Here is a 25,043-nt window from a genome sequence, read left to right as displayed (position 1 = left end):
ATCAAAGACTCAATACACCAGTTAGTTAGTTCAAAGTCAAATGCTTATTTATTTACACACAGTTAAATCTACTCATGCATGAAATCTCTACAGACTAAACTATCACTACTGCTAAAGCCTATACTTAGCTTTGGGCGCCCACTCAGTCAGAGGAACGATGGCCGTTGTTCGGATCTGAGGCTGCTGGGGTCGAAGTGGTGAAACGGAACAGCTAAGGTCGTCCGTCTGGTAGCGAGCGTTGACCTTGGACTTACTTGCTTCTGGTGCAGCTGGTGGACGGGTCTCTCCCCTGTGAGAGCCAAGTCCAAGAGAGCGATTCTCTCTCGGGGCCTTCTTCTTATACCCAAAGGGGCTTCGCGCTCTTTTGGGTGGGCCTTGAACTTGGCCCCAATCAATTGGGTCATTTCTTGATCATTCCTATTGATTTCATCCAATAAAGGGGTGGGTGCCCTGATGGCTGGGCGTGTCCTATGTGGCCGTTGGCCTGCTTTGTTTCGGTCTCCTCTGGCGCCGGGGTGTCTGCCTTCGTATTGGTTACTCAAATGTTACTCTTTTGTTCCCGGAGATGGGCCATTAGTATGCTAATGGGCCTACAGTTTTGGTCTTGTCTGGGAGCTGCGGCTCCAATATACAGACAAGCTCTGAACCTACTTGTTTTCTCAGCATTGTCCATTTGCCCTGCAATCTTTGCAAAGTGTCCATTTTGTAATCGAAGTGGCCATCCCAGATGGCTATACTACACTATCCCCGGAACCCAGTAACCACCACTTAACATTTTTTGGACACTAAGGGCAATTTATCATGGCCAATCTACCTAACCCGCACATCTTTGGACTGTGGGAGGAAACCGGAGCACAAGGAGGCAACCACGCAGACATGGGGAGATACTCCCGATACACACATGATTGCACGGCAAAATTTGGCTCCAACTCCATCTACAAGTCTGCTGACGACACGACCTTAGTGGGTCGGATTTCGAACAACGATGAGTCAGAGTACAGGAGGGAGATAGAGAACCTAGTGGAGTAGTGCAATGACAACAATCTCTCCCTCAATGGCAGCAAAACTAAAGAGCTGGTCATTGACTTCAGGAAGTAAAGTATTGTACACACCCCTGTCTGCATCAACGGGGCCGAGGTGGAGATTGGTGACAGCTTCAAATTCCGAGGTGTGCACATCACCAACAATCTGTCCTGGTCCACCCACGTCGACGCTACCACCAAGAAAGCACAACAACACCTATACATCCTCAGGAAACTAAGGAAATTTGGCATGTTTACATTGACTCTTACCAACTTTTACAGATGCACCATAGAAAGCATCCTCTGGCTGCATCACAGCCCGGTATGGCAACTGCTTGGCCCAAGACCGTAAGAAACTACAGAGAGTCGTGAACAACGCCCAGTCCTTCACACAAACCCGCCTCACATCCATTGACTCTGTCTACACCTCCCGATGTTTGCCCGATTATGAATTTTCTTTTCCTGTGCAGAATCTGTCTGAGCTGCACGCAGAACAATACTTTTCACTGTACCTCGGTACACGTGACAATAAACAAATCCGAATCCGAATCCAAAATTGCCCTTTCATGTCTTAAGACTGGGTGGAGTTACAGGGATAGGCCGAGGTGGGGTACTCTTTCAAAGGGTCGGTGCAGACTTGATGGGCTGAATGGGTTAGGGTTAGGGTGATTGACAGGAGGGGTGGGTTTATCAGTGATTGACAGAATTGGCGGGTCTATCTGTGATGGACAGGAGGGGCGGGTCTATCTGTGTGTGTCAGGGAATGTGGGTTTATCTGTGATTGACAGGAGGGGTAGGTCTACCTGTGATTGACAGCAGAGGCGGGTCTATCCATGATTGACAGGAGGGGGCGGGTCAATCTGTGATTGACAGGTGGGGCGGGTCAACCTGTGATTGACAGGATGGGCAGGTATATTTGTGAATGACAGGAAGGGTTGGTCTACCTGTGATTGACAGGAGGGGCAGGTCTATCTGTGATTGATGGGAGGGGCAGGTCTATCTGTGAGTGTCAGGGAAGGCGGGTTTATCTGTGATTGACAGGAGGGGTGGGTCTATCTGTGATTGACAGGAGGGGGTGGGTCGATTAGTGATTGACAGGTGGGGCAGGTCAACCTGTGATTGACAGGAGGGGCAGGTCTATCTGTGATTGACAGGTGGGGCGGGTCTATCTGTGATTGACAGGAGGGGTGGGTCAACCTGTGATTGACAGGAGAGGAGGGCCTATCTGTGATTGACAGGATGGGCGGGTATATTTGTGATTGACAGGAAGGGTGGGTCTACCTGTGATTGACAGGGGGTGGGTCTATCTGTGATTGACAGGAGGGGAGGGTCTACCTGTGATTGACAGGAGGGGCGGGCCTATCTTTGATTGACAGGATGGGCGGGTCTATTTGTGATGGACTGGAGGAGCGGGTCTACCTGTGATTGACAGGAGAGGCGGGTCTACCTGTGATTGACAGCAGTGGGGTCTATCAATGATTGACAGGAGAGGCGGGGCTATCAGTGATTGACAGGAGGGGCGGGTCTATCTGTGATTGACAGGAGGGGCGGGTCAATCTGTGATTGACAGCTGGGGCAGTTCTATCTGTGATTGACAGGAGGGACAGGTCTATCTGTGATTGACAGAGGGGTGGGTTTATCTCTGATTGACAGGAGGGGAGGGTCTATCTGTGATTGACAGGAGGGGCGGGCCTATCTGTGATTGACATAAGAACATAAGAACATAAGAACTAGGAACAGGAGTAGGCCATCTGGCCCCTCGAGCCTGCTCCGCCACTCAATGAGATCATGGCTGATCTTTGTGGACTCAGCTCTACTCTCTGGCCCATACACCATATCCCCAAATCCCTTTATCCTTTGAAAGGTGTCTATCTTTTTCTTAAAAACGTTTAAAGAAGGAGCCTCAACTGCTTCACTGGCCAAGGAATTCCAGAGATTCACAACCCTTTGGGTGAAGAAGTTCCTCCTAAACTCGGTGCTAAATCTACTTCCCCTTATTTTGAGGCTATGCCCCCTAGTTCTGCTTTCCCCGACCAGAGGAAACAACCTGCCCGCATCTATCCTATCTATTCCCTTCATAATTTTATATGTTTCAATAAGATCCCTCCGCATCCTTCTAAACTCCAATGAGTACAGTCCCAGTCTACTCAACCTCTCGTCATAATCTAATCCCCTCAACTCTGGGATCAACCTAGTGAATCTCCTCTGCACTCCCTCCAGTGCCAATATGTCCTTTCCCAGGTAAGGAGGCCAAAACTGAACACAATACTCCAGATGTGGCCTCACCAACACCCTATACAATTGCAGCATAACCTCCCTAGTCTTGAACTCCATCCCTCTAGCAATGAAAGACAAAACTCGATTAGCCTTCTTAATCACCTGTTGCACACCAACTTTTTGTGACTCGTGTACCAGCACACCCAGGTCCCTCTGCACAGCAGCATGTTTTAACATCTTACCGTTTAAATAATAATCCATTCGGCTGTTACTCCTCCCAAAATGGATAGCCTCACACTTGGCAACATTGAATTCCATCTGCCAGACCCTAGGCCACTCACCTAACCTATCCAAATCCTTCTGCAGACTTCCGGTATCCTCTGCACTTTTTGCTTTACCACTCATCTTAGTATCGTCTGCAAACTTTGCCACATTGCACTTGGTCCCCAACTCCAAATCGTCTATGTAAATTGTGAACAACTGCGGGCCCAACACTGATCCTTGAGGGTCCCCACTAGTTACAGGTTGCCAACCAGAGAAACACCCATTTATCCCCACTCTCTGCTTTCTGTTAGTTAACCAATCCTCTACCCATGCTACCACTTTACCCTCAATGCCATGCATCTTTAGTTTATGCGGCAACCTTTTGTGTGGCACCTTGTCAAAAGCTTTCTGGAAATCCAGATATACCACATCCATTGGCTCCCCGTTATCTACTGCACTGGTCCTCAAAACATTCTACCAAATTAGTCAGACACGACCTACCCTTTATGAACCCATGCTGCGTCTGCCCAATGGGACAATTTCCCTCCAGGTGCCCCGCTATTTCCTCCTTAATGATAGATTCCAGCATTTTCCCTACAACCGAAGTTAAGCTCACCGGCCTATAATTACCCGCTTTCTGCCGACCTCCTTTTTTAAACAGTGGTGTCAGGTTTGCTACTTTCCAATCCTCTGGGACCACCCCAGAGTCTAGTGAATTTTGATAAATTATCACTAGTGAGTTTACAATTTCCCTAGCCATCTCTTTTTATCCCCTGGGATGCATCCCATCAGGGCCAGGAGACTTGTCTACCTTTAGCCCCATTAGCATCACAGGAGGGGCGACCGGGTCTATTTGTGATGGACATGAGGAGCGGGTCTACCTGTGATTGACAGGAGAGGCGTGTCTACTTGTGATCGACAGGGGGAGCAGTCTAGCTGTGAGTGACAGGAGTGGCGGGTTAATGCGTGACTGACTGGAGCGGCGTGTCTACCTGTGATTGACAGGTGCGGGTCTTCCGTGATTGACAGGAGGAGCGGGTTAATGAGTGATTGACTGGAGGGCGGGTCTATCTATGATTGACAGGAAGGGCGGGTCTACCTGTGATTGACAGATTTGCTGCCAGTTGCTGTGGTTACCACGAATTGAGGCCTTGCTGCTGCTGCGATCCCGGGTTGTGGTGGAAGAGATCGCGGTGAAAGGGATAAACTAATGAAAGGATGGAGTCCCGAGCCTTCAATAACCCTTTCCCTGATTACGAAACTGCTACCACTGTGCGACTATTTGATTCAAACGGGCAAGTGAGTCGGGTGGGGGGGTGGGGGGTCGGGGAGGGGGAGGGGGGGGGAGGGGGAGAGGGGAGAGGGGGGGGGGGAGGGGGAGAGGGGAGGTCGGGGGAGAGGGGGGAGGCGGGGGGGGGAGGTGGGAGGTCGGGGGAGGGGGGGGGGTGGGGAGGGGGGGAGGGGGGGGGGTGGGGAGGGGGGGAGGGGGGGTGGGGGGGGGGGAGGGGGGGGGTGGGGGGTGGGGGTGGGGGGGGAGGGGGGGGGTGGGGGGGGAGGGGGGGGTCGGGGGGGTGGGGTGGGGTGGGTGGGGGGGGGGAGGGGGGGGTCGGGGGGGAGGGGGGTGGGAGGGGGAGGTCGGGGGAGGGGGGGGTCGGGGGGGGTGGGGGGAGGGGGGGGTCGGGGGGTGGAGGGGGGGGTGGGGGGGAGGGGGAGGGGGGGGTCGGGGGAGGGGAGGAGGGGAGGGGGAGGGGGGGGAGGGGAGGGGGGAGGGGGGGGAGGGGGAGGGGGAGGGGGGGGAGGGGGAGGGGGAGGGGGGGGAGGGGGGGAGGGGGAGGGGAGGGGGGGAGGAGGGGGGGGGAGGGGGGGGTCGGGGGAGGGGGGGGGGGTCGGGGGAGGGGGGGGGAGGGGGGGTCGGGGGAGGGGGGGAGGGGGGGTCGGGGGAGGGGGGGAGGGGGGGAGAGGGGGGGTCGGGGGAGGGGGAGAGGGGGGGGTCGGGGGAGGGGGGGTCGGGGAGGGGGGGGGTCGGGGGGGGGAGGGGGGGGGGGTCGGGGGAGGGGGAGAGGGGGGGGTCGGGGGAGGGGGAGAGGGGGGGGTCGGGGGAGGGGGAGAGGGGGGGGTCGGGGGAGGGGGAGGGGGGGGTCGGGGGAGGGGGAGAGGGGGGGGTCGGGGGAGGGGGGGGGTCGGGGGAGGGGGGGGTCGGGGGGGGTGGGGGGGAGGGGGGGGTCGGGGGAGGGGGGGGTCGGGGGGTGGGGGGAGGGGGGTGGGGGGGGGAGGGGGGGGGTGGGGGGGGGTCGGGGGGGGGTGGGGGGGGGGAGGGGGGGGTCGGGGGGGAGGGGGTCGGGGGGAGGGGGGGAGGGGAGGGGGAGGTCGGGGGAGGGGGGGGGTCGGGGGGGTGGGGGAGGGGGGGGTCGGGGAGGGGGGGGTCGGGGGTGGAGGGGGGGGAGGGGGAGGGGGGAGGGGGGGGGAGGGGGGGTCGGGGGAGGGGGAGGGGGGAGGGGGGGGGAGGGGGGGTCGGGGGAGGGGGGGGGTCGGGGGGGAGGGGGGGGGTCGGGGGAGGGGGGGTCGGGGGAGGGGGGGAGGGGGAGGGGGGGAGGGGAGGGGGGGAGGGGGGGGAGGGGGAGGGGGAGGGGGAGGGGAGGGGGGGGAGGGGGGGAGGGGGAGGGGAGGGGGAGGGGGGGGAGGGGGGAGGGGAGGGGGAGGGGGGGGGAGGGGGGAGGGGAGGGGGGGGGAGGGGGGAGGGGGAGGGGGGGGTCGTGGGAGAGGGGGGGGTCGGGGGAGAGGGGGGGGGTCGGGGGAGGGGGAGGGGGGGTCGGGAGAGGGGGGGGTCGGGGGAGGGGAGAGGGGGGGGTGGGGGGAGGGGGGGGGTGGGGGGAGGGGGAGGGGGGGGGAGGGGGGGGGGGAGGGGGAGGGGGGGTGGGGGGAGGGGAGGAGGGGGGGGGAGGGGGAGGGGGGGGTCGGGGGAGGGGGAGAGGGGGGGGTCGGGGGAGGGGGGAGGGGGGGGTCGGGGGAGGGGGGAGAGGGGGGGGGTGGGGGGAGGGGGAGGGGGGGGGGAGGGGGGAGGGGGGGTGGGGGGAGGGGGAGGGGGGGGGAGGGGGGGGGAGGGGGAGGGGGGGTGGGGGGAGGGGGAGGGGGGGGGAGGGGGAGGGGGGGGTCGGGGGAGGGGGAGAGGGGGGGGTCGGGGGAGGGGGAGGGGGGGGGTCGGGGGAGGGGGAGAGGGGGGGGTCGGGGAGGGGGGGGTCGGGGGAGGGAGAGGGGGGGGTCGGGGGAGGGGGGGGTCGGGGGAGGGGGAGGGGGGGGGTCGGGGGAGGGGGAGGGGGGGAGGGGGGGGTCAGGGGGGGGAGGGGGGGGTCAGGGGGGGAGGGGGGGGTCAGGGGGGAGGGGGAGGGGGGGGGTCAGGGGGGAGGGGGGGGTCAGGGGGGAGGGGGGGTCGGGGGAGGGGAAGGGGGAGGGGGGAGGGGGGGGTCGGGGGAGGGGGGGGTCGGGGGAGGGGGGGGGGAGGAGGAGGGGGAGGGGGGGGTCGGGGGAGGGGGGGGGGTCGGGGGGGGGGGAGGAGGAGGGGGAGGGGGGGTCGGGGGAGGGGGGGGGTCGGGGGAGGGGGGGGGTCGGGGGGGGGAGGAGGAGGGGGTAGGGGGTGGTCGGGGGAGGGGGGGGGTCGGGGGAGGGGGGGGGTCGGGGGGGGAGGAGGAGGGGGTAGGGGGTGGTCGGGGGAGGGGGGGGGTCGGGGAGGGGGAGGGGGGGGGAGGAGGAGGGGGAGGGGGGGGTCGGGGGAGGGGGGGGGTCGGGGGAGGGGGAGGGGGGGGGTCGGGGGGGAGGGGGAGGGGGGGGTCGGGGGGGGGGGTCGGGGAGGGGGGGGGGGTCGGTCGGGGGAGGGGGGGGGTCGGGGAGGGTCGGGGAGGGGGGGGGTCGGTCGGGGGAGGGGGGGTGTCGGTCGGGGAGGGGGGGGGTCGGGGAGGGTCGGGGAGGGGGGGGGGTCGGGGAGGGTGGGGGAGGGTCGGGGGAGGGGGGGGGTCGGGGGAGGGGGGGGGGTCGGGGGAGGGGGAAGGGGGGGGGTCGGGGGAGGGGGAGGGGGGGGGTCGAGGGGAGGGGGGGGTCGAGGGGGGGGAGTCGGGGGAGGGGGAGGGGGGGGGTCGGGGGAGGGGGGGGGTCGGGGGAGGGGGGGGGGTCGGGGGAGGGGGGGGTCGGGGAGGGGGGGGGGGGTCGGGGGAGGGGGGGGGTCGGGGGAGGGGGAAGGGGGGGGGTCGGGGGAGGGGGAAGGGGGGGGGTCGGGGGAGGGGAGGGGGGGGTCGGGGGAGGGGGAAGGGGGGGTCGGGGGAGGGGAGGGGGGGGGTCGAGGGAGGGGGGGGTCGGGGGAGGGGGGGGTCGGGGAGGGGGGGGGTCGGGGAGGGGGAAGGGGGGGGAGGGGGAGGGGGGGGAGGGGGAGGAGGGGGAGGGGGGGGAGGGGGGGGGAGGGGGAGGGGGGGGGGAGGGGGGGGGTCGGGGGAGGGGGGGGGGAGGGGGGGGGGAGGGGGAGGGGGGGGGAGGGGGGGGGGGTCGGGGGAGGGGGGGAGGGGGAGGGGGGGGTCGGGGGAGGGGGGGGAGGGGGGGGGGGGAGGGGAGGGGGGGGGGTCGGGGGAGGGGGAGGGGGGGGGAGGGGGAGGGGGGGTCGGGGGAGGGGGGGGGAGGGGGAGGGGGGGGTCGGGGGGGAGGGGGGGGGTCGGGGGGAGGGGGAGGGGGAGGGGGGGTCGGGGGAGGGGGGGGGAGGGGGAGGGGGGGTCGGGGGGAGGGGGGGGTCGGGGGAGGGGGAGGGGGGGGAGGGGGGAGGGGGAGGGGGGGGGGGAGGGGGGGTCGGGGGAGGGAGGGGGAGGGGGGGTCGGGGAGGGGGGGGTCGGGGGAGGGGGGGGGGTCGGGGGAGGGGGGGGGTCGGGGGGGGGGTCGTCGGGGGAGGGGGGGGGTCGGGGGAGGGGGGGGTCGTCGGGGGAGGGGGGGGGGTCGGGGAGGGGGGGGTCGGGGGAGAGGGGGGGGGTCGGGGGAGAGGGGGGGGGGTCGGGGGAGGGGAGGGTCGGGGGAGAGGGGGGGGAGGGGGGAGAGGGAGGGGGGGGGTCGGGGGGGGGGGTCGGGGGGAGGGGGGGGGGGTCGGGGGAGAGGGGGGGGGGTCGGGGGAGGGGAGGGTCGGGGGAGAGGGGGGGGAGGGGGAGAGGGGGGGGAGGGGGAGGGGGGGGGTCGTCGGGGGAGGGGGGGGGTCGGGGGAGGGGGGGGGTCGGGGGAGAGGGGGGGGGGTCGGGGGAGAGGGGGGGGGTCGGGGGGAGGGGGGGGGTCGGGGGAGAGGGGGGGGAGGGGGAGAGGGGGGGGAGGGGGAGAGGGGGGGGGAGGGGGAGAGTGGAGGGGGGGGGGGAGGGGGAGAGGGGGGGGGAGGGGGAGAGTGGAGGGGGGAGGGGGAGAGGGGAGGGGGAGAGGGGAGGGGGAGGGGTTCGGGCCGAGTTGAGGGGTGGGGGGACGAGTTGAGAGGGAGGGGAGGGGAGGGGAGGGGGATGAGTTGAGAGGGAGGGGGAGTTCACGGAGAGGGGAGGGGGTGAGTTGAGTGGGAGGAGAGGTGTGAGTTGAGGGGAGGGGGGTGTTGAGGGGGGAGTGTTGAGAGGGAGCAGAGGGGGAGAGTGGAGGAGAGATGAAGGGGGAGGGGAAGGGGAGAGTTGCGGGGGGGTGTTAAGGGTGAGGGGAGCGGGGTCTGTTTGAGGGGAGGGGGGAGAGTTGTGGGGGAGGGATTGAGTTGATGGGGAGGGGGGAGGGAAGAGTTGAGTGGGAGAGAGTTGAGGGGAAGGGGAGGGAGGAGAGTTGAGGGGGAAGTTGACAGAGAGGGGCGGGGGGAGAGTTGGGCAGGGGAGTGGGGGGCAGTTGAGGGGAGGGGGCTGTTGAGGGGTGGGGGGGAGGGGGGGGTGGGGGGTGGGGGGGAGGGGGGGGGAGGGGGGGGTGGGGGGGAGGGGGGGGGAGGGGGAGAGGGGAGGTCGGGGGAGAGGGGAGAGGAGAGGGGAGGGGGGGGGGGAGAGGGGCGGGGGAGGGGAGGTCGGGGGAGCGGGGGGTCGGGGGAGCGGGGGGAGGTCGGGGGAGGGGGAGGGGGAGGTCGGGGGAGGGGGGTGGGGGGAGGGGGGGGTCGGGGGGGAGGGGGGTGGGGGGGGAGGGGGGGGGTCGGGGGGGTGGGGGGAGGGGGGTGGGGGGGGGGAGGGGGAGGTCGGGGGAGGGGGGGGTCGGGGGAGGGGGGGGTCGGGGGTGGAGGGGGGGGTGGAGGGGGGGGTGGGGGAGGGGGGGAGGGGCGGGAGGGGGGGTGGGGGAGGGGGGGAGGGGGGTCGGGGGAGGGGGGGGTCGGGGGGGTCGGGGGAGGGGGGGGGTCGGGGGAGGGGGGGGTCGGGGGAGGGGGGGGGTCGGGGGAGGGGGAGGGGAGGGGGGGGAGGGGGAGGGGAGGGGGGGAGGGGGAGGGGAGGGGGGGGTCGGGGGAGAGGGGGGAGGGGGAGGGGAGGGGGGTCGGGGGAGAGGGGGGGGGTCGGGGGAGAGGGGGGGGTCGGGGGAGAGGGGGGGGTCGGGGGAGGGGGGAGGGGGGGGAGGGGAGAGGGGGGGTCGGGGGAGGGGGAGAGGGGGGGGTCGGGGGAGGGGGGGGTCGGGGGAGGGGGGGGGGTCGGGGGAGGGGGGAGGGGGGGGGTCAGGGGGGAGGGGGGGAGGGGGGGTCGGGGGAGGGGAAGGGGGAGGGGGGGGTCGGGGAAGGGGGAGGGGGAGGGGGGGGTCGGGGAGGGGAAGGGGGAGGGGGGGGAGGAGGAGGGGGGGGGTCGGGGGGGGGGGTCGGGGGGGGGAGGGGGGGTGGGGTCGGGGGGGGGAGGAGGAGGGGGGAGGGGGGGGAGGGGGAGGGGGGGGGTCGGTCGGGGGAGGGGGGGGGGGTCGGTCGGGGGAGGGGGGGTCGGTCGGGGGAGGGGGGGGTCGGTCGGGGAGGGGGGGGGGTCGGGGAGGGTCGGGAGGGGGGGGGTCGGGGAGGGTGGGGGAGGGTCGGGGGAGGGGGGGGTCGGGGGAGGGGGGGGGGTCGGGGGAGGGGGAAGGGGGGGGGGGGGTCGGGGGAGGGGGAGGGGGGGGTCGAGGGGGGGGGGGTCGGGGGAGGGGGGAGGGGGGGGTCGAGGGGGGGGGGGTCGGGGGAGGGGGGGGGGTCGGGGGGAGGGGGGGGGGTCGGGGGAGGGGGAGGGGGGGTCGGGGGGAGGGGGAAGGGGGGGGGTCGGGGGGAGGGGGGGGGGTCGGGGGAGGGGGAGGGGGGGGTCGAGGGAGGGGGGGGGTCGAGGGAGGGGGGGGTCGGGGGAGGGGGGGGTCGGGGGAGGGGGGGGGTCGGGGGAGGGGGGGGGTCGGGGGAGGGGGGGGGGGGTCGGGGGAGGGGGGGGTCGGGGGAGGGGGGAAGGGGGGGGGTCGGGGAGGGGGGGAGGGGGAAGGGGGGGGTCGGGGAGGGGGGGGAGGGGGAGGGGGGGGGGGGAGGGGGAGGGGGGGGGAGGGGGGGGGGGAGGGGGAGGGGGGGGTCGGGGGAGGGGGGGGTCGGGGGGGGGGGGGGAGGGGGGAGGGGGGAGGGAGGGGGGAGGGGGGGTCGGGGGAGGGGGGGGGTCGGGGGAGGGGGGGGGTCGGGGGAGGGGGGGGGGTCGGGGGAGGGGGAGGGGGGGGTCGAGGGGGGGGAGGGGGAGGGGGAGGGGGGGGTCGGGGGAGGGGGAGGTGGGGTCGGGGGAGGGGGAGGGGGGAGGGGGGGGAGGGGGAGGGGGGGTCGGGGGAGGGGGGGGTCGGGGGAGGGGGAGGGGGGGTCGGGGGAGGGGGGGGGGTCGGGGGAGGGGGAGGGGGGGGGTCGGGGGAGGGGGGGGGGAGGGGGGGGGGGTCGGGGGAGGGGGGGGGGGGTCGGGGGAGGGGGAGGGGGGGGGTCGGGGGAGGGGGGGGGGTCGGGGGAGGGGGGGTCGTCGGGGGAGGGGGGGGGTCGTCGGGGGAGGGGGGGGGTCGTCGGGGGAGGGGGGGGGGTCGGGGGGAGGGGGGGGGGGCCGTCGGGGGAGGGGGGGGGGTTGGGGGAGGGGGGGGGGTCGGGGGGGGGGGTCGGGGGAGAGGGGGGGGGGGTCGGGGGAGAGGGGGGGGGGGTCGGGGGAGGGGGGGGGTCGGGGGAGAGGGGGGGGGGAGGGGGAGAGGGGGGGGGGAGGGGGAGGGGGAGGGGGGGGGGTCGGGGGAGGGGGGGGGAGAGGGGGGGGGTCGGGGGAGGGGGGGGGAGGGGGAGAGGGGGGAGAGGGGGGGGGGAGGGGGAGAGGGGGGGGGGAGGGGGAGAGGGGGGGGGGAGGGGGAGAGTGGAGGGGGAGAGGGGGGGGGGAGGGGGGAGAGTGGAGGGGGGGAGGGGGAGAGGGGAGGGTGAGAGGGGAGGGGGAGGGTTCGGGCCGAGTTGAGGGGTGGGGGGACGAGTTGAGAGGGAGGGGAGGGGAGGGGAGGGGGATGAGTTGAGAGGGAGGGGGAGTTCAGGGAGAGGGGGAGGGGGGTGAGTTGAGTGGGAGGAGAGGTGTGAGTTGAGGGGAGGGGGGTGTTGAGGGGGGAGTGTTGAGAGGGAGCAGAGGGGGAGAGTGGAGGAGAGATGAAGGGGGAGGGGAAGGGGAGAGTTGCGGGGGGGTGTTAAGGGTGAGGGGAGCGGGGTCTGTTTGAGGGGAGGGGGAGAGTTGTGGGGGAGGGATTGAGTTGATGGGGAGGGGGGAGGGAAGAGTTGAGTGGGAGAGAGTTGAGGGGAAGGGGGAGGGAGGAGAGTTGAGGGGGAAGTTGACAGAGAGGGGCGGGGGAGAGTTGGGCAGGGGGAGTGGGGGCAGTTGAGGGGAGGGGGCTGTTGAGGGGCGAGGAGGGGGGCTATTGAGGGGTGAGGAGGGGGCTGTTGAGGGGCGAGGAGGGGGCTGTTGAGGGGCGAGGAGGGGGCTGTTGAGGGGCGATGAGGGGGCTGTTGAGGGGCGAGGAGGAGGCTGTTGAGGGGCGAGGAGGGGGCTGTTGAGGGGCGAGGAGGGGGCTGTTGAGGGGCGAGGAGGGGGGGCTGTTGAGGGGCGAGGAGGGGGCTGTTGAGTGGCGAGGAGGGGGCTGTTGAGGGGCGAGGAGGGGGCTGTTGAGGGGCGAGGAGGGGGCTGTTGAGGGGCGAGGAGGGGGCTGTTGAGGGGCGAGGAGGGGGCTGTTGAGGGGCGAGGAGGGGGCTGTTGAGGGGGCGAGGAGGGGGCTGTTGAGGGGCGAGGAGGGGGGCTGTTGAGGGGCGAGGAGGGGGCTGTTGAGGGGCGAGGAGGGGGCTGTTGAGGGGCGAGGAGGGGGCTGTTGAGGGGCGAGGAGGGGGGCTGTTGAGGGGGAGGAGGGGGCTGTTGAGGGGCGAGGAGGGGGGCTGTTGAGGGGCGAGGAGGGGGGCTGTTGAGGGGCGAGGAGGGGGCTGTTGAGGGGCGAGGAGGGGGGCTGTTGAGGGGCGAGGAGGGGGGCTGTTGAGGGGCGAGGAGGGGGGCTGTTGAGGGGCGAGGAGGGGGCTGTTGAGGGGCGAGGAGGGGGCTGTTGAGGGGCGAGGAGGGGGCTGTTGAGGGGGCGAGGAGGGGGCTGTTGAGGGGCGAGGAGGGGGCTGTTGAGGGGCGAGGAGGGGGCTGTTGAGGGGCGAGGAGGGGGCTGTTGAGGGGAGAGGAGGGGGCTGTTGAGGGGAGAGGAGGGGGGAGTGTTGAGAGGCAGGGGATGGGGGTGTTGAGGGGGAGGCGGAGAGCTGAGGGGGGGAGGCGGAGAGTTGAGGGGGAGGGGGGAGAGTTGAGGGGGAGACCTTTGGGGAGGGGAAGAGATTTGTAGGGAAGTGGAGGTAGGAGTAAGGTGAGGGGGGTTAGTGGAGGGGAGGTTAGGGAGTCGAAGGTCTGATCAGTTTCTATGTGTGAACTCAGGCACAGAATGGCCTTTTTCATTTCTAATGACCATTGCCATGGAAGCAGAAGAATCTTACTTTTTTAACTCTTTACAGTTAACCAGTGATTTCATTCAGCAACTGCAGATCAAGATCAGTGAGTTACTGCAACATCTGAAAAATGGATTGTTAAAAGCTGATGAAACGGACAGCAGCAGCTACACTGGTTGGGCAGGTACTATTGTAACTGCAAAGCTCAAAAATAATTACTGTGCACATCCAGAAACTACCTGATGTTTAAAGTTTGTGTATTTTAAATTCTGATAGTTGTTTGTTTTAATAATCTTTATTATTTTAGGTTGTTACTTCATGATTTTAAAATGATAAAAATTGGACGTGTTTTGAACATAGAACACAGAACATACAGTGCAGAAGGAGGCTATTCGGCCCATCGAGTCTGCACTGACCCACTTAAGCCCTCACTTCCACCCTATCCCCGTAACTCAATAACCCCTCCTAACCTTTTTTGGTCACTAAGGGCAATTTATCATGGCCAGTCCACCTAACCTGCACGTCTTTGGACTGTGGGAGGAAACTGGAGCGCGTGGATTGAACCACCTACCTTACCGGCGGGACAAGGCGGCTCGGGCGGGCTCCCGGGTACTGGGGGGGGGGGCGCGGGGCCATCTGGCACCGGGGGGGTGCCCCCACTGTGGCCTGGCCCGTGATCGGGGGCCACCGATCCGCGGGCGGGCCTGTGCCGTGGGGGCACTCTTTTCCTTCCGCCTTCGCCACGGTCTCCACCATGGCGGAGGCGGAAGAGACTCCCTCCACAGTGCATGAGCGGGGATGCCGTAAGCGGCCGCTAACGCTCCTGCGCATGCACCGCCCGGAGATGTCATTTCCGCCAGCTGGCGGGGTGGAAATTAGTCCGCCGCGGGCCTAGTCCCTCAAGGTTGGGGCTCGGTCCCCCAAAATGCAGAGGATTCCGCACCTTTTTCTTTTCTTTTCCGCCAGCTGGCGGGGCGGAAATTAGTCCGCCGCGGGCCTAGTCCCTCAAGGTTGGGGCTCGGCCCCCCAAAATGCAGAGGATTCCGCACCTTTGGGGCGGCGCGTTGCCCGACTGATTTGCGCCGTTTTTGGCACCGGTCAGCGGACATCATGCCGTTACTGGAGAATTTCGCCCAAGGAGAACGTGCACACTCTGCAGACAGTGACCCAGCAGGGAATCGAACCTGGGACCCTGGCGCTGTGAAGCCACAGTTCTAATCACTTGTGCTACCGTGCTGCTGATCGAAAATAAAACCTTAACGTGTCCTACTTGACCATTCTAAGTGGTAAAAATTGGTTGAAATAATTTATTCATACACTCAAAGAATTCTGTGAATTTTAGACATGAAAAACAATTAGGAATTCAGACAGAACCAAAATGCAAAATATACTAGGCAGCTAGCTTACATGCTTTTCCACCTCCTTGTTGAATTTAAGGTTTAAGAGTGTCAGTTAGAAGTTAGTGCAGTCTGGCCGGTTTAGTTCAGTTGGTTGGGCAATTGGTTCGTGATTCGGAGCGAGGCCAGCATCATGGGTTTGATTCCTGTACCAGCTGCGATTATTGATGAACCTTGAGATTATTGCCTTCTCAACCTTGCCTCTCACCAAGGTGTGTTGGGTGGCACATTAGCACAGTGGTTAGCTGTGCTACCTCTGGCCTCGGTTAACTGTCTGTATGGAGTCTGCATGTTCTCCCTGTGTCTGCGTGGGTTTCCTCCGGATGTTCCGGTTGCTCCCACAGATCAAAGATGTACAGGTTACGTGGATTGGCCATGCTAAATTGCCCATTAGTGTCCAAAAGGTTCGGTGGGGTGACTGGGATACGGGGATAAGGTGGAGGCGTGGGCCTAAGCAGGATGCTCCTTCCGAGGGCTAGTGCAGACTCGATGGGCCGAATGGCCTCCTTCTGCACTGTAAATTCTATGATCCTCAGGTTAAACCAGTCAGCTCTCCCCCTCAAAAGGGGAAAGCAGACTATGGTCACCTGACTTTTACCTAATGCAATCTGGTCTGGTGTTGATCTGGTCTGGTCATGGCCTTGGAGAGGGTGCACTAAAAATTGACAAGAATGGTCGCAGGGATGAGGGACTGAAGTTATCACTGAAGACGTGCTGAGAACTAAAAATCAAACAAATACACTTAGAAGCTCAAATGAAGAATTACACCATAAAATTATCTGCTTATATAGATAGTTTATGCTTATAGTTTAGGAGTCACCTTGTTCATTGCCATTAAGTTCTGTGAATTAATAGGTATGAGAGTAGTGAGTGAATAAACCAAAACACCGGCTAAATTAACTCCTTCAGTATTTTCTGCTTGTGTATTGAACCCAAACAGTTCTGCTGATAACAAACAACTAATTTAGAAAACGGGAATTAAATTGGTACTGTAATCATCTCAACAATCTGCACACTCAAAATAATCTCTTGAAGGCTGTACATCTAGTGCATAATCAGTTAAGTCAATGGCTATTGATTAATGTCATCACAAACCAATTCCAAGGTTATCAGAATTGCAGGTTATGCAATAAGGACAAATCACCTGCCATTCTGCAACAAACTTTGAGGTTATCCGAAACCTAGCTAAATAAAAATGACAAAATCAGTTATCAACACTGGACCAAACTGCACCATCTTCCAACATGTTCCCTCAAGCCTAGTCAAACCCCGGTGCCCTTCTTACCAACGTCATTGCTCCTACTGGTATTTTTCCATATAACACTATCAATAATAAGAAAAAAATCTCAAAGTCAACATCTCCTGTGAAATACTTACGCAAGCAGCAACTCAGTCAAACAAAATTTCTGTGTTCCTAAAATGAACGTATTGCACCTGAAAATCAATTCTGGAAAGTTTCCACTATCGAGTCGAATTCTGCACAGCATTCTGGTGACGTGCATTGATGTCTGACGGTTTCCTGTGAATGCTACCCGAGCAGTCAAGTCAATCAGCAACTAGCCTTTATTTCTTTCTTTCCTTTTTGTTGGGGTAGAATTTGACAGGTACTTTCACGTTGTACAAATTTCACTTTACACAGTTGAGAATTGACAGACTTCATAGTCTGAGGCCATCAATCCCTGTCAAATCCCTGTTTTAGTCATTTTCTCAAATTCTATGCTCGTCTTTAGTCAGAAACATAATCAAACGCTCCTTGGGGCTATTTACACTACCATTTGGTTAAATGTATTTTCTCTGGTATATTTTTAAGGCTAGAACCCATAATCCACAACACCATCAGGGATAAAGCAAGGACAATCAGGTGTATTAACCAGGTTACCCAAAGCTTGGGTTTTAAAAGACAGGAAGAGGAAGAAAAGGGAAAACAATCTTCTGACTACTCGCTGTTATCTGCACAGTTACCAGTGGAAACATCTCATGTCTGTAACAATGCGTTTCTATTCCTTCAGGGATTGCTTTACTATATCTGCATCTGTATGACATTTATGGAGATCAGTCCTTTCTGCAGAAAGCTCTACAGTATGTAAATAAAAGCCTGAAATTCCTTAGTGGACGTGTAGTGACATTCCTTTGTGGCGATGGAGGCCCCCTGGCTGTAGCTGCAGTTGTGCATCACAAGTTGCAGCAAACTCAAGAATCAGACGGTTATATCAATCAGTAAGTGAAAGTAACTTGATCAAACTATATTTGCATTTTTGCCCCTTATTCCTCTAGCCCAACCATCCCTCCTCTATCCTAACCTGCACCTTGCTGACTAATATGGATTTCCAGTTTTCCAACACTTCAAATTTAAAAAACCTTATCCATGGGTTTAAATTCCTTCATGGCCTTGCCACCTTGCTGATCTTCGTAACCTCCTCCAGTCCTACAGCCACATCTTCCCAAACTCCTCAAACTTTGGCCTCTTGCATCTTTCAGCACGTGGCTCGATCCCTGTTCCAGCTGGTATGGATTTGGGACCTGCCTCCTTGTCCTACCTGTGGTAGAGGCTGTTTCAGACCAACCTTCAGGCAGAGCACTCGAGAAGAAGACGAAAACCCCTGTGCAGTGCCTTGGATGTTTTACTACATTATAGACACAATACAAATACTTTTTGATTTTCCATTGGAAGGGAAAATGTATTTTAGATGTGTCTCTTCTTTGGAATCTTGCCTTAATTGACAGAGCAAATAGATGACTTGCTCCCAAGCATTCACCAATATTGCTTCATATACAGCTGTCGAGGCAAGCAATGAACTTGGCCTGGCTGCCAGTGAGAACTTTTCCTTGGTATGGTAAAGAGATATGGGGTCTTAGCCCTACCATTTTGTAATACTTTGTCATTAAGAAGACTCCTTAATGTTGTATATTGCACATTATCCAACATTTGCCTCTTCTAAAATATACTTTAAAAAGACTACTCTTTAGTGGGCTGGCACAGTAAGTATATTTACTTCCTGTATTTTAAGGAAACAATACCATAGTGAAATGTTATGAAAACTTTACCTTTTTGGGTGGAAACCATGGTGGCCCATCACTGAACATACTCTGTCAACATAATATTATTCATTTGTTCTTGTATCCTCATGTACATTGAAAGCTGCTTGCACACAATGCAGTGTACACACTGAATCGCTTTTGATGAATTAAAGGTTAGAATTTGTAAAATATCAGATTCTTATTTGATTTTAATCCATTCACATGTTGACTGTTTAGTTACAACTATTGCATAGTTGTATATTCTATGGTTAATCTTTCGTAGCAGTGGTGCAATGTGAATGGTTCAAAGTTTTCTAATTTAATAAAAGGGTCAGAGCTGTCTTTAGTTTCTGAGAAACATCAGTTTGACATCATTATCTTTGGTCTTCTACACACTACCTGCTCGGTCATTGCACTTTTGTTCATTTGAAATTTGGATCAATTCAGTCATTAGCACTATTGAAGGAGAGAGTAAGGCATTCTTTTTGGTCTGAAGTACTTCTTTCCCACTCCCCCAACCCAACATTATATAATGTCCACCAATAAATAAAAAACACCCTTGTCAGTTACAGTTTACTCTTCTCTGAGAGCAGCAATGGATTAGTTAATAAAAATAGGAAAGTTAATTATACAGATTAAACAAAAGCTCAGATTTGAGTTTGAGGGTTTCAACGGGAGCAGCAAATGAGATGTTTTAGCTGGCCACAGAACCCAGAAGGGCAAAGATCCCATTGTTAATCACAGTTCACTGGGAGGGGGGGGGGGGGACATTTTATTGCCATGTTTTCAAACTTCTCATAAGGCAGCAAGATTTATTTTCCCATTCTCAGAAAATCATACGTTCTTCTGATCTGTTCTTTTGAATAATATGATGGCCCAATGAGCAACAATTTTAAAAAGAAGTGCAAAGTATGTATTTAAGAAACGTGCCATACTTACTGAGGTGCAAGGGAAGGAGGTTTAGTTTTGATTTGGGTTTATCAAGGTCCAAAAATCGATCCTGTTTTCAAATCCAAATTTGTAAATGTTTCCATTTTTGAAATGGATTTCTTACAGGCTTCTCCAACTACATCCATCTGTAGTGAAGCTGAATTCAAAACTGCCGGATGAGATGCTGTATGGTCGGATGGGATATCTATATGCATTATCATTTGTTAATGACCAGTTTGGCAATGAGAAGATACCATTACATTATATGAAACAGGTATTCTCTCTATCTCTTCGTCCGTTTCCATTTGGATGGTTATTCTGCAATATTTTAATATTTTTCTCAACATGCTTTCTGAAAATTAAACCCTTGAAAACTTTTACTGTGTTGGGATGTCCAAATTACTTTCAATGTCTGTTAATAAGTGAATATAGATCACATATTATCTGTGCTGCTCAACTTGTGAACCCCCTGTTGCTTTAATGAAGTGCTGGCAACCTTCAGGCAAAGCATTCCTTAATAGGTGTTCTACAAAGTACTGGATCACCAAAGAAATCTATTAATTCGTAGAACATCTATTTGATATGTTTACTACTATTGCAACCTTTGGGTATTGAAAATCCATTGGCATGTATAATAACTGAAGTTCATTGACAGAAACCAAGATGAAATGTTTTTCACTGACCCCAAATGTTTAAAGTCATCTTTTATACTCTGCCAAATATGGATTTCTGCAAAAAACTTAATATACTTTTCTTCTTTATTCCTACTCTCCTAAACATAACAACTTCCTAGTGTTTCCCTTTGGAGGTTATTCTCCATGCTTGAACCGAAGCAATGAATGTTGAGTGGCCACTTCTATTACTATTTCTTATTATCTTATGCTGTTTAACTATGGGGTATAGTACATCCATGATCAATAACGAAAACACCCATCATCCAGCAGGAGCCAATATGTAACACTAAACTGACCCTCTCCCTTTCAAAGCTGCCATCATCAACACCATCTCAAAAAAAGAATGCACTCGAAGTATCTGTCCTTTCAGGCTATGGCTGCATCTCCAGTTGCACTTATCTCTTCAAAAACTTCTATCAGCATTTTAAAAAAACAGGTATTTTATTCGAGGCATTTTCATACAAACACACAAAAGCAGAAGAAAGATCATACAACATTATAAATAAAAAACACCCACTCCCTCCCCCCCCCCCCCCCCCCCTTCACTTTTGTTGACCCCCTCAATCCTCAACAAAGTCAATAAACAGATTCCACCTCCAAGTGAACCCATCAACCGACCCCCTCAGGCCGAAGACCTTCTCCAGCCTCAGGAATTCCACCAGGTCGCTCACCCACACCCCTGCTTTCGGCGGCTCCGAGTCCCTCCACCCGAGCAAGATCTGTCTCCGGGCTATCAGGGAGGCAAAGTCCAAAACAGCAGCCTCTCTCGCCCCCTGGACTCCCGATCTTCCAACACCCCGAATATTGACACCTCTGGACTCGGGGCCACCTTCAACTCTAGCACCTTGGACATTACTTCCGTGAACCCCTGCTAGAACCCCTTCAACTTCGACACGGCCAAGACATATGGATGTGATTCGCGGGCCTCGTCTCAGCCTCCACGTCCCCCCCCAGTTCCTCCTCCCACTTATGCTTTATGTCTCCCACCAGGGCCCTCTCCCAGACCATCAACTCCTTGTAGCTCTCGGACATCTTCCCCTCTCCTATCTCCTCCTTTGACAGTACCTAATCCCAGAGGCCGCAGCCCAGGATAGGATGGTACCTCTTTCTTTACAAAATCCCAGACCTGCAGGTGCCTAAAGCCATTCCCCTTGGGCAACACCTATTCCTTCTCCAAGTCCTCCAGTTTTGCGAATCTGTCCCCCATAAACAAATCACTCAATCCCTGCCTGCCACCATTCTGAAACCTCGCATCCAGCCCCTCCCAGCTCAAACATATGGTTGTCACAGATCGGTGCCCACACCGAGGCACCATCCAATCTCAATTGCTGCCTCCACTGCCCCCACACCCTTAAGGCCACCACTGGGCTCACAGAGTCCCTGGTCGGCAAGAACGACGGAGGCGCTGACAACACCCTTAAGCTCATTCCCCGACACAAAACCGCCTCCATCCACCCCCATGCCAACCCCTCCCCCACTACACATTTCCTTACCATGGTGATGTTCGCCACCCAGTAATAGTTCATCATGTTCGGCAATGCCAGCCACATCCCTCCTTGTCCTTGCTCCAGAAATACCCTCCTGATCCGCAGGGTCTTCACTGCCCAGACAAACCCAGAGAACGGCGCATTGACCTTTTTGAAAAACGCCCCCGGGACGAAAATTGGGAGGTTCTGAAACATAGACAGAAACCTTGGCAGCACAGTCATTTTTACTATCTGCACCCATCCCGCCAGCGACAGCATTCCACCTCTTGACGTCCCCCTTCATCTGCTCCACCAACCGAGCGAGTCAAGTTCAGCTTGTGCAGCTGCGCACAATCCCTCTCCAGTGCCGGATGCCCTAAGCGCCATTGCCATCGGCTCTATTGCCAAAGCAAAGAGCTACGGGGAGAGTGGGCACCCCTACCTCGTCCCCAATGCAAACCAAAATATCCCGAACTCAACTCAGGTCGTCTGCACTCTTCCGACCGGTGCCTTGTATAGCAACCGGACCCAGACCATAAACACCTGCCCGAACCCAAACCGCTCCAGCACCTTCCACGGCTATTCACACTCCAGTTGGTCAAATGCCTTCTCCACATCCATCGCCACCACCACCTCCTGCTCCTCCGAAGGCATGATAACTACATTGAGTATCCTCCACACATTTGCCAACAACTGCCTCCCATGAAACCCGGGACACAGTCCTTGATTCGCGAGGCCAGCATCGTTGCCAACAACTTGACATCTACGTTAAATAATTATATCTGGCAGTACGACCCACAGTGCTCCGGATCCTTGTCCTTTTTCTTTTTAAAAAAAAATTTTGTGTACCCAATTCATTTTTTCCAATTAAGGGGCAGTTTATTTGGCCAATCCACCTAGCCTGCACATCTTTGGGTTGTGGGGGTGAAACCCACGCAAACACGGGGAGAATGTGCCAACTCCACACAGACACTGACCCAGAAATAGGATCGAACCTGGGACCTCAGCGCCGTGAGGCTGCAGGGCTAACCCACTGCGCCACCGTGCTGCCCGATTGTCCTTTTTCAATATCAGGGAGATGGAAGCCTGCGATAGTGTTGGGGGTAGTTCCCTCCTCACCCTAGCCTCGTTAAATGCCCTCACCAGCAGTGGCCCCAGTTCCCCCAAAATGTTTTGTAAAACTCCACCGGAAACCTGTCCAGGCCCGGGACCTTCCCTGCCTGCATTGCCCCCATGCACTCCATTACCTCCCTCAGCCTGATTGGGGCCCCCAATCCCTGCACCAACTCCTCTACCTTGGAAAGCTCCAGCCCGTCCAGGAACTGTTGCATTCCCTCTGCCTGGCTGGAGGCTCCGACTCATAATCTCCTATAAAACACATCAAACACGCCATTCACCCCCTCTGGATCCAACACCACCCTACCCTTATGACCATGATTAACCGGTGCGAGTCTCCCAATCTCCCTGGCCACCTCTTCTTTCCTCAACTGGTGGGCCAGCATCCTACTCGCCTTCTCACGATACTCATATACTGCCCCTCTGGCACTCCATAGCTGCCCCATCGCCTTTTCCGTGGACACTTAACCAAACTCCATTTGAGGCCTCTTGCTTCTCCTTCAACAGCCCTGCCTCCGGGGTTTCTGAATACCTTCTGTCCACCTCAGGATCTCATCTACCAGCCTTGCCATCTCTGCCGCTCCGCCTTTTTCCTATGTGCCTGAATTTTTTTAATTTATAAAAAAAAAAAAATTTTTATTAAAGGTTTTCATAAAATATCAATAACAAAATGAGAAAGAAAGAAGAACCCAACAGGGTTAAGTACAAAACACAATCTTAAAAAAAGCAACCGCCCCCCGTACCTATGTGCCTGAATTGAGATAAGCTTCCCCCTACTCACCGCCTTGAGTGCCTCCCATAGCATGGCGCCCGTGACCTTCCTTGTATCATTTAGCCCCACGTAACCCCGAATGGCCGCCCTCACCCACTCGCCCACCTCCTCATCCACTAACAGTCCCATATCCAGCCTCCACTGCTGGCACTGATACCTGCCCAAGCCCCAGGCCACTCGCAAATCCGCCCAGTGCATGGTCGGATACCACAATCGCCGAACACTCCAAGTCAACCACGCCCGCCAGCAATGCCTTATCCAACCTAAAAATGTCAATCTGGGAGTACACCCAGTGCTCATGGGAGAAGTATGAAAATTCCAGTACCCTCGGCCTCCCAAACCTCCACGGGTCCCCCCCCCCGCCATGTTCTCCATGAACCCCTTCAGCTCCTTCACCACTGCAGACACCTTCCTCGAGCTCGACCGGTCCTAACTTGGCTCCATAACTGTATCAAAGATCAACCGGTGCGAGTCCAAGTTGGGGATCATCCCAGATCCCACCTCATAAAGTGTACATCATCCCAATTTTGGGCATAAAACATTTACCAGGACCACCAGCAACCCCATCCAGCTTTTCACTCGCCATTATCATCCTCTCTCTCTCTCCTCCCTCCTCCCCCATCCCGACCCAAACCTGCCACAATATTCCCCACCTCAAAAGCCACCTGCTTATTCACCAACATTGCCACCACCCTCCTCGTCTTCATATCCAGTCCCAAGTGAAACACCTGCCCCACCCATCCTTTCCTCAGCCTTGTCTGGTCCCCTATCTTTAAGTACATCTCCTGCAAAAAGGCCACGTCCGCCTTCAGACTCCTCAGGTGCTGACCCATTTAGCCCCCTCACATTCCACGTGACTAGTCTGGTTGGTGGGCTCCCTGCCCCCCACCCCTGCCGATCAGCCATATCCCTTTTTGGGTCAGATGTGCACCGTCATAGATACTTTTCCAACTGCTGAACACCAATCACCCCCTTGTCAGCAACCCCCCCACACCTACCTCCAGCCAACCCCTATTTCACTCCCATTAACTAGCCTGCCCAGCTAGCATGGTGGCTCCCGACCTAAACCTCCAACCCCCCCCCCCCCCCCCCCCCCCCCCCCGTCCATCCATCCGTGACCCCCTAAAGAGCAGGAAAAGGTGCACTCACCCTCAATGTTCCCCCATAAACAGCCTGCCCTCCAAACTCCCCACAATCAAAACAAAGGAAACACTTCAAAAGGGGAGAAAAATCCAAAAAACACATGCACAAACTCTTCCAAAGTTCAATGTCCTCACTTTACTCCCAGTCCATTGTCCAACATGAACTCCACCGCCTCTTCTGGCATGCCAAAATAATACTCACACTTCTGGAAATTCTCCCAGAAACAGGCTGTGGGTATAGTACTCCAAACTTCACCCCCTTCTTAAAGAGGACAGTCTTGACCCTGTTAAGCCTGGTCCTCCTCTTCGCCCGTTCTTATTCATAGATTCATAGAATTTATAGTGCAGAAGGAGGCCATTCGGCCCATTGGGTCTGCACTGGCCCTTGGAAAGAGCACCCTACTTAAACCCACACCTCCATCCTATCCCAGTAACCCCATCTAACCTTTTTGGACACTAAGGGCAATTTAACATGGCCAATCCACCTAACCTGCACATCTCGTTCCCTTCCCAGGTGCACTTCCTCATCTGTCTCGCCCATTGGAGGATCTTCTCTTTATCTGGAAAGAGGTGCAACCGCATCACCATCGCCCTCGGTGGCTTGCCCGCTTATGTCTTCTTCATCAGCGCCCTGTGTGCTCGGTCGACCGCCAGGGACCAGTCAAAGGCCCCCTCCCCCATCAGCTCCTCCAACATTTTGGCCACGTACATGCTGGGCCCCGCAGCTTCGATGCCTTCAGGCATCCCACGATTCTCAGGTTTTTTCTTCTGGAGCGATTCTCCGGATCCTCCACCTTTTCCTTCGACTTCTTCTGCATCAACTCCACTTCTACCACCAACGAGGCCAACTGCTCCTCGTGCTTCCCCACCGCCTCCTCCACCCTCTGGATCGCTCGGCCCTGGGACTCCAGCCTCTGCTCCACTCTCTCAATCCCCGACTGAATCAGTTCCACCACCTTGGCCAGGCCTTCCAGGACCTCCTTCCTCTGCTGACTGAACTTTACGTTCAGAAACTCCACTAGCTGCTCCGTTGACCACTGGGCTGGCTGAACCTCCTTGCGCTCCGCCATCTTGTCCTGTGGTGCACCACAAAGACTCTCCTGTTCAGGCAGCTCTTCTCG

General features: G+C 59.3%; 1 protein-coding gene across 1 annotated transcript in view; it reads left to right on the top strand.

The window, feature by feature from the left end:
• The first annotated feature begins 4,551 nt into the window (after positions 1–4,551).
• The window catches only part of lancl1 (LanC antibiotic synthetase component C-like 1 (bacterial)), a 52,816-nt gene continuing 32,324 nt past the window's right edge, over positions 4,552–25,043 (top strand). Inside the window, exons 1-4 of the mRNA XM_072484180.1 lie at positions 4,552–4,802; positions 13,474–13,591; positions 16,814–17,021; positions 18,879–19,026. Coding sequence (XP_072340281.1) covers positions 4,722–4,802; positions 13,474–13,591; positions 16,814–17,021; positions 18,879–19,026 — 555 coding nt within the window. The 5' untranslated portion in view covers positions 4,552–4,721. The remainder of the gene's footprint in view (positions 4,803–13,473; positions 13,592–16,813; positions 17,022–18,878; positions 19,027–25,043) is intronic.

This window comes from Scyliorhinus torazame, chromosome 2 (genome assembly GCF_047496885.1).
Source record: "Scyliorhinus torazame isolate Kashiwa2021f chromosome 2, sScyTor2.1, whole genome shotgun sequence".
Lineage (NCBI taxonomy): Eukaryota > Metazoa > Chordata > Chondrichthyes > Carcharhiniformes > Scyliorhinidae > Scyliorhinus > Scyliorhinus torazame.
Note: the sequence above shows the minus strand (reverse complement) of the source record. Positions and strands in the feature narration are given on the sequence as shown.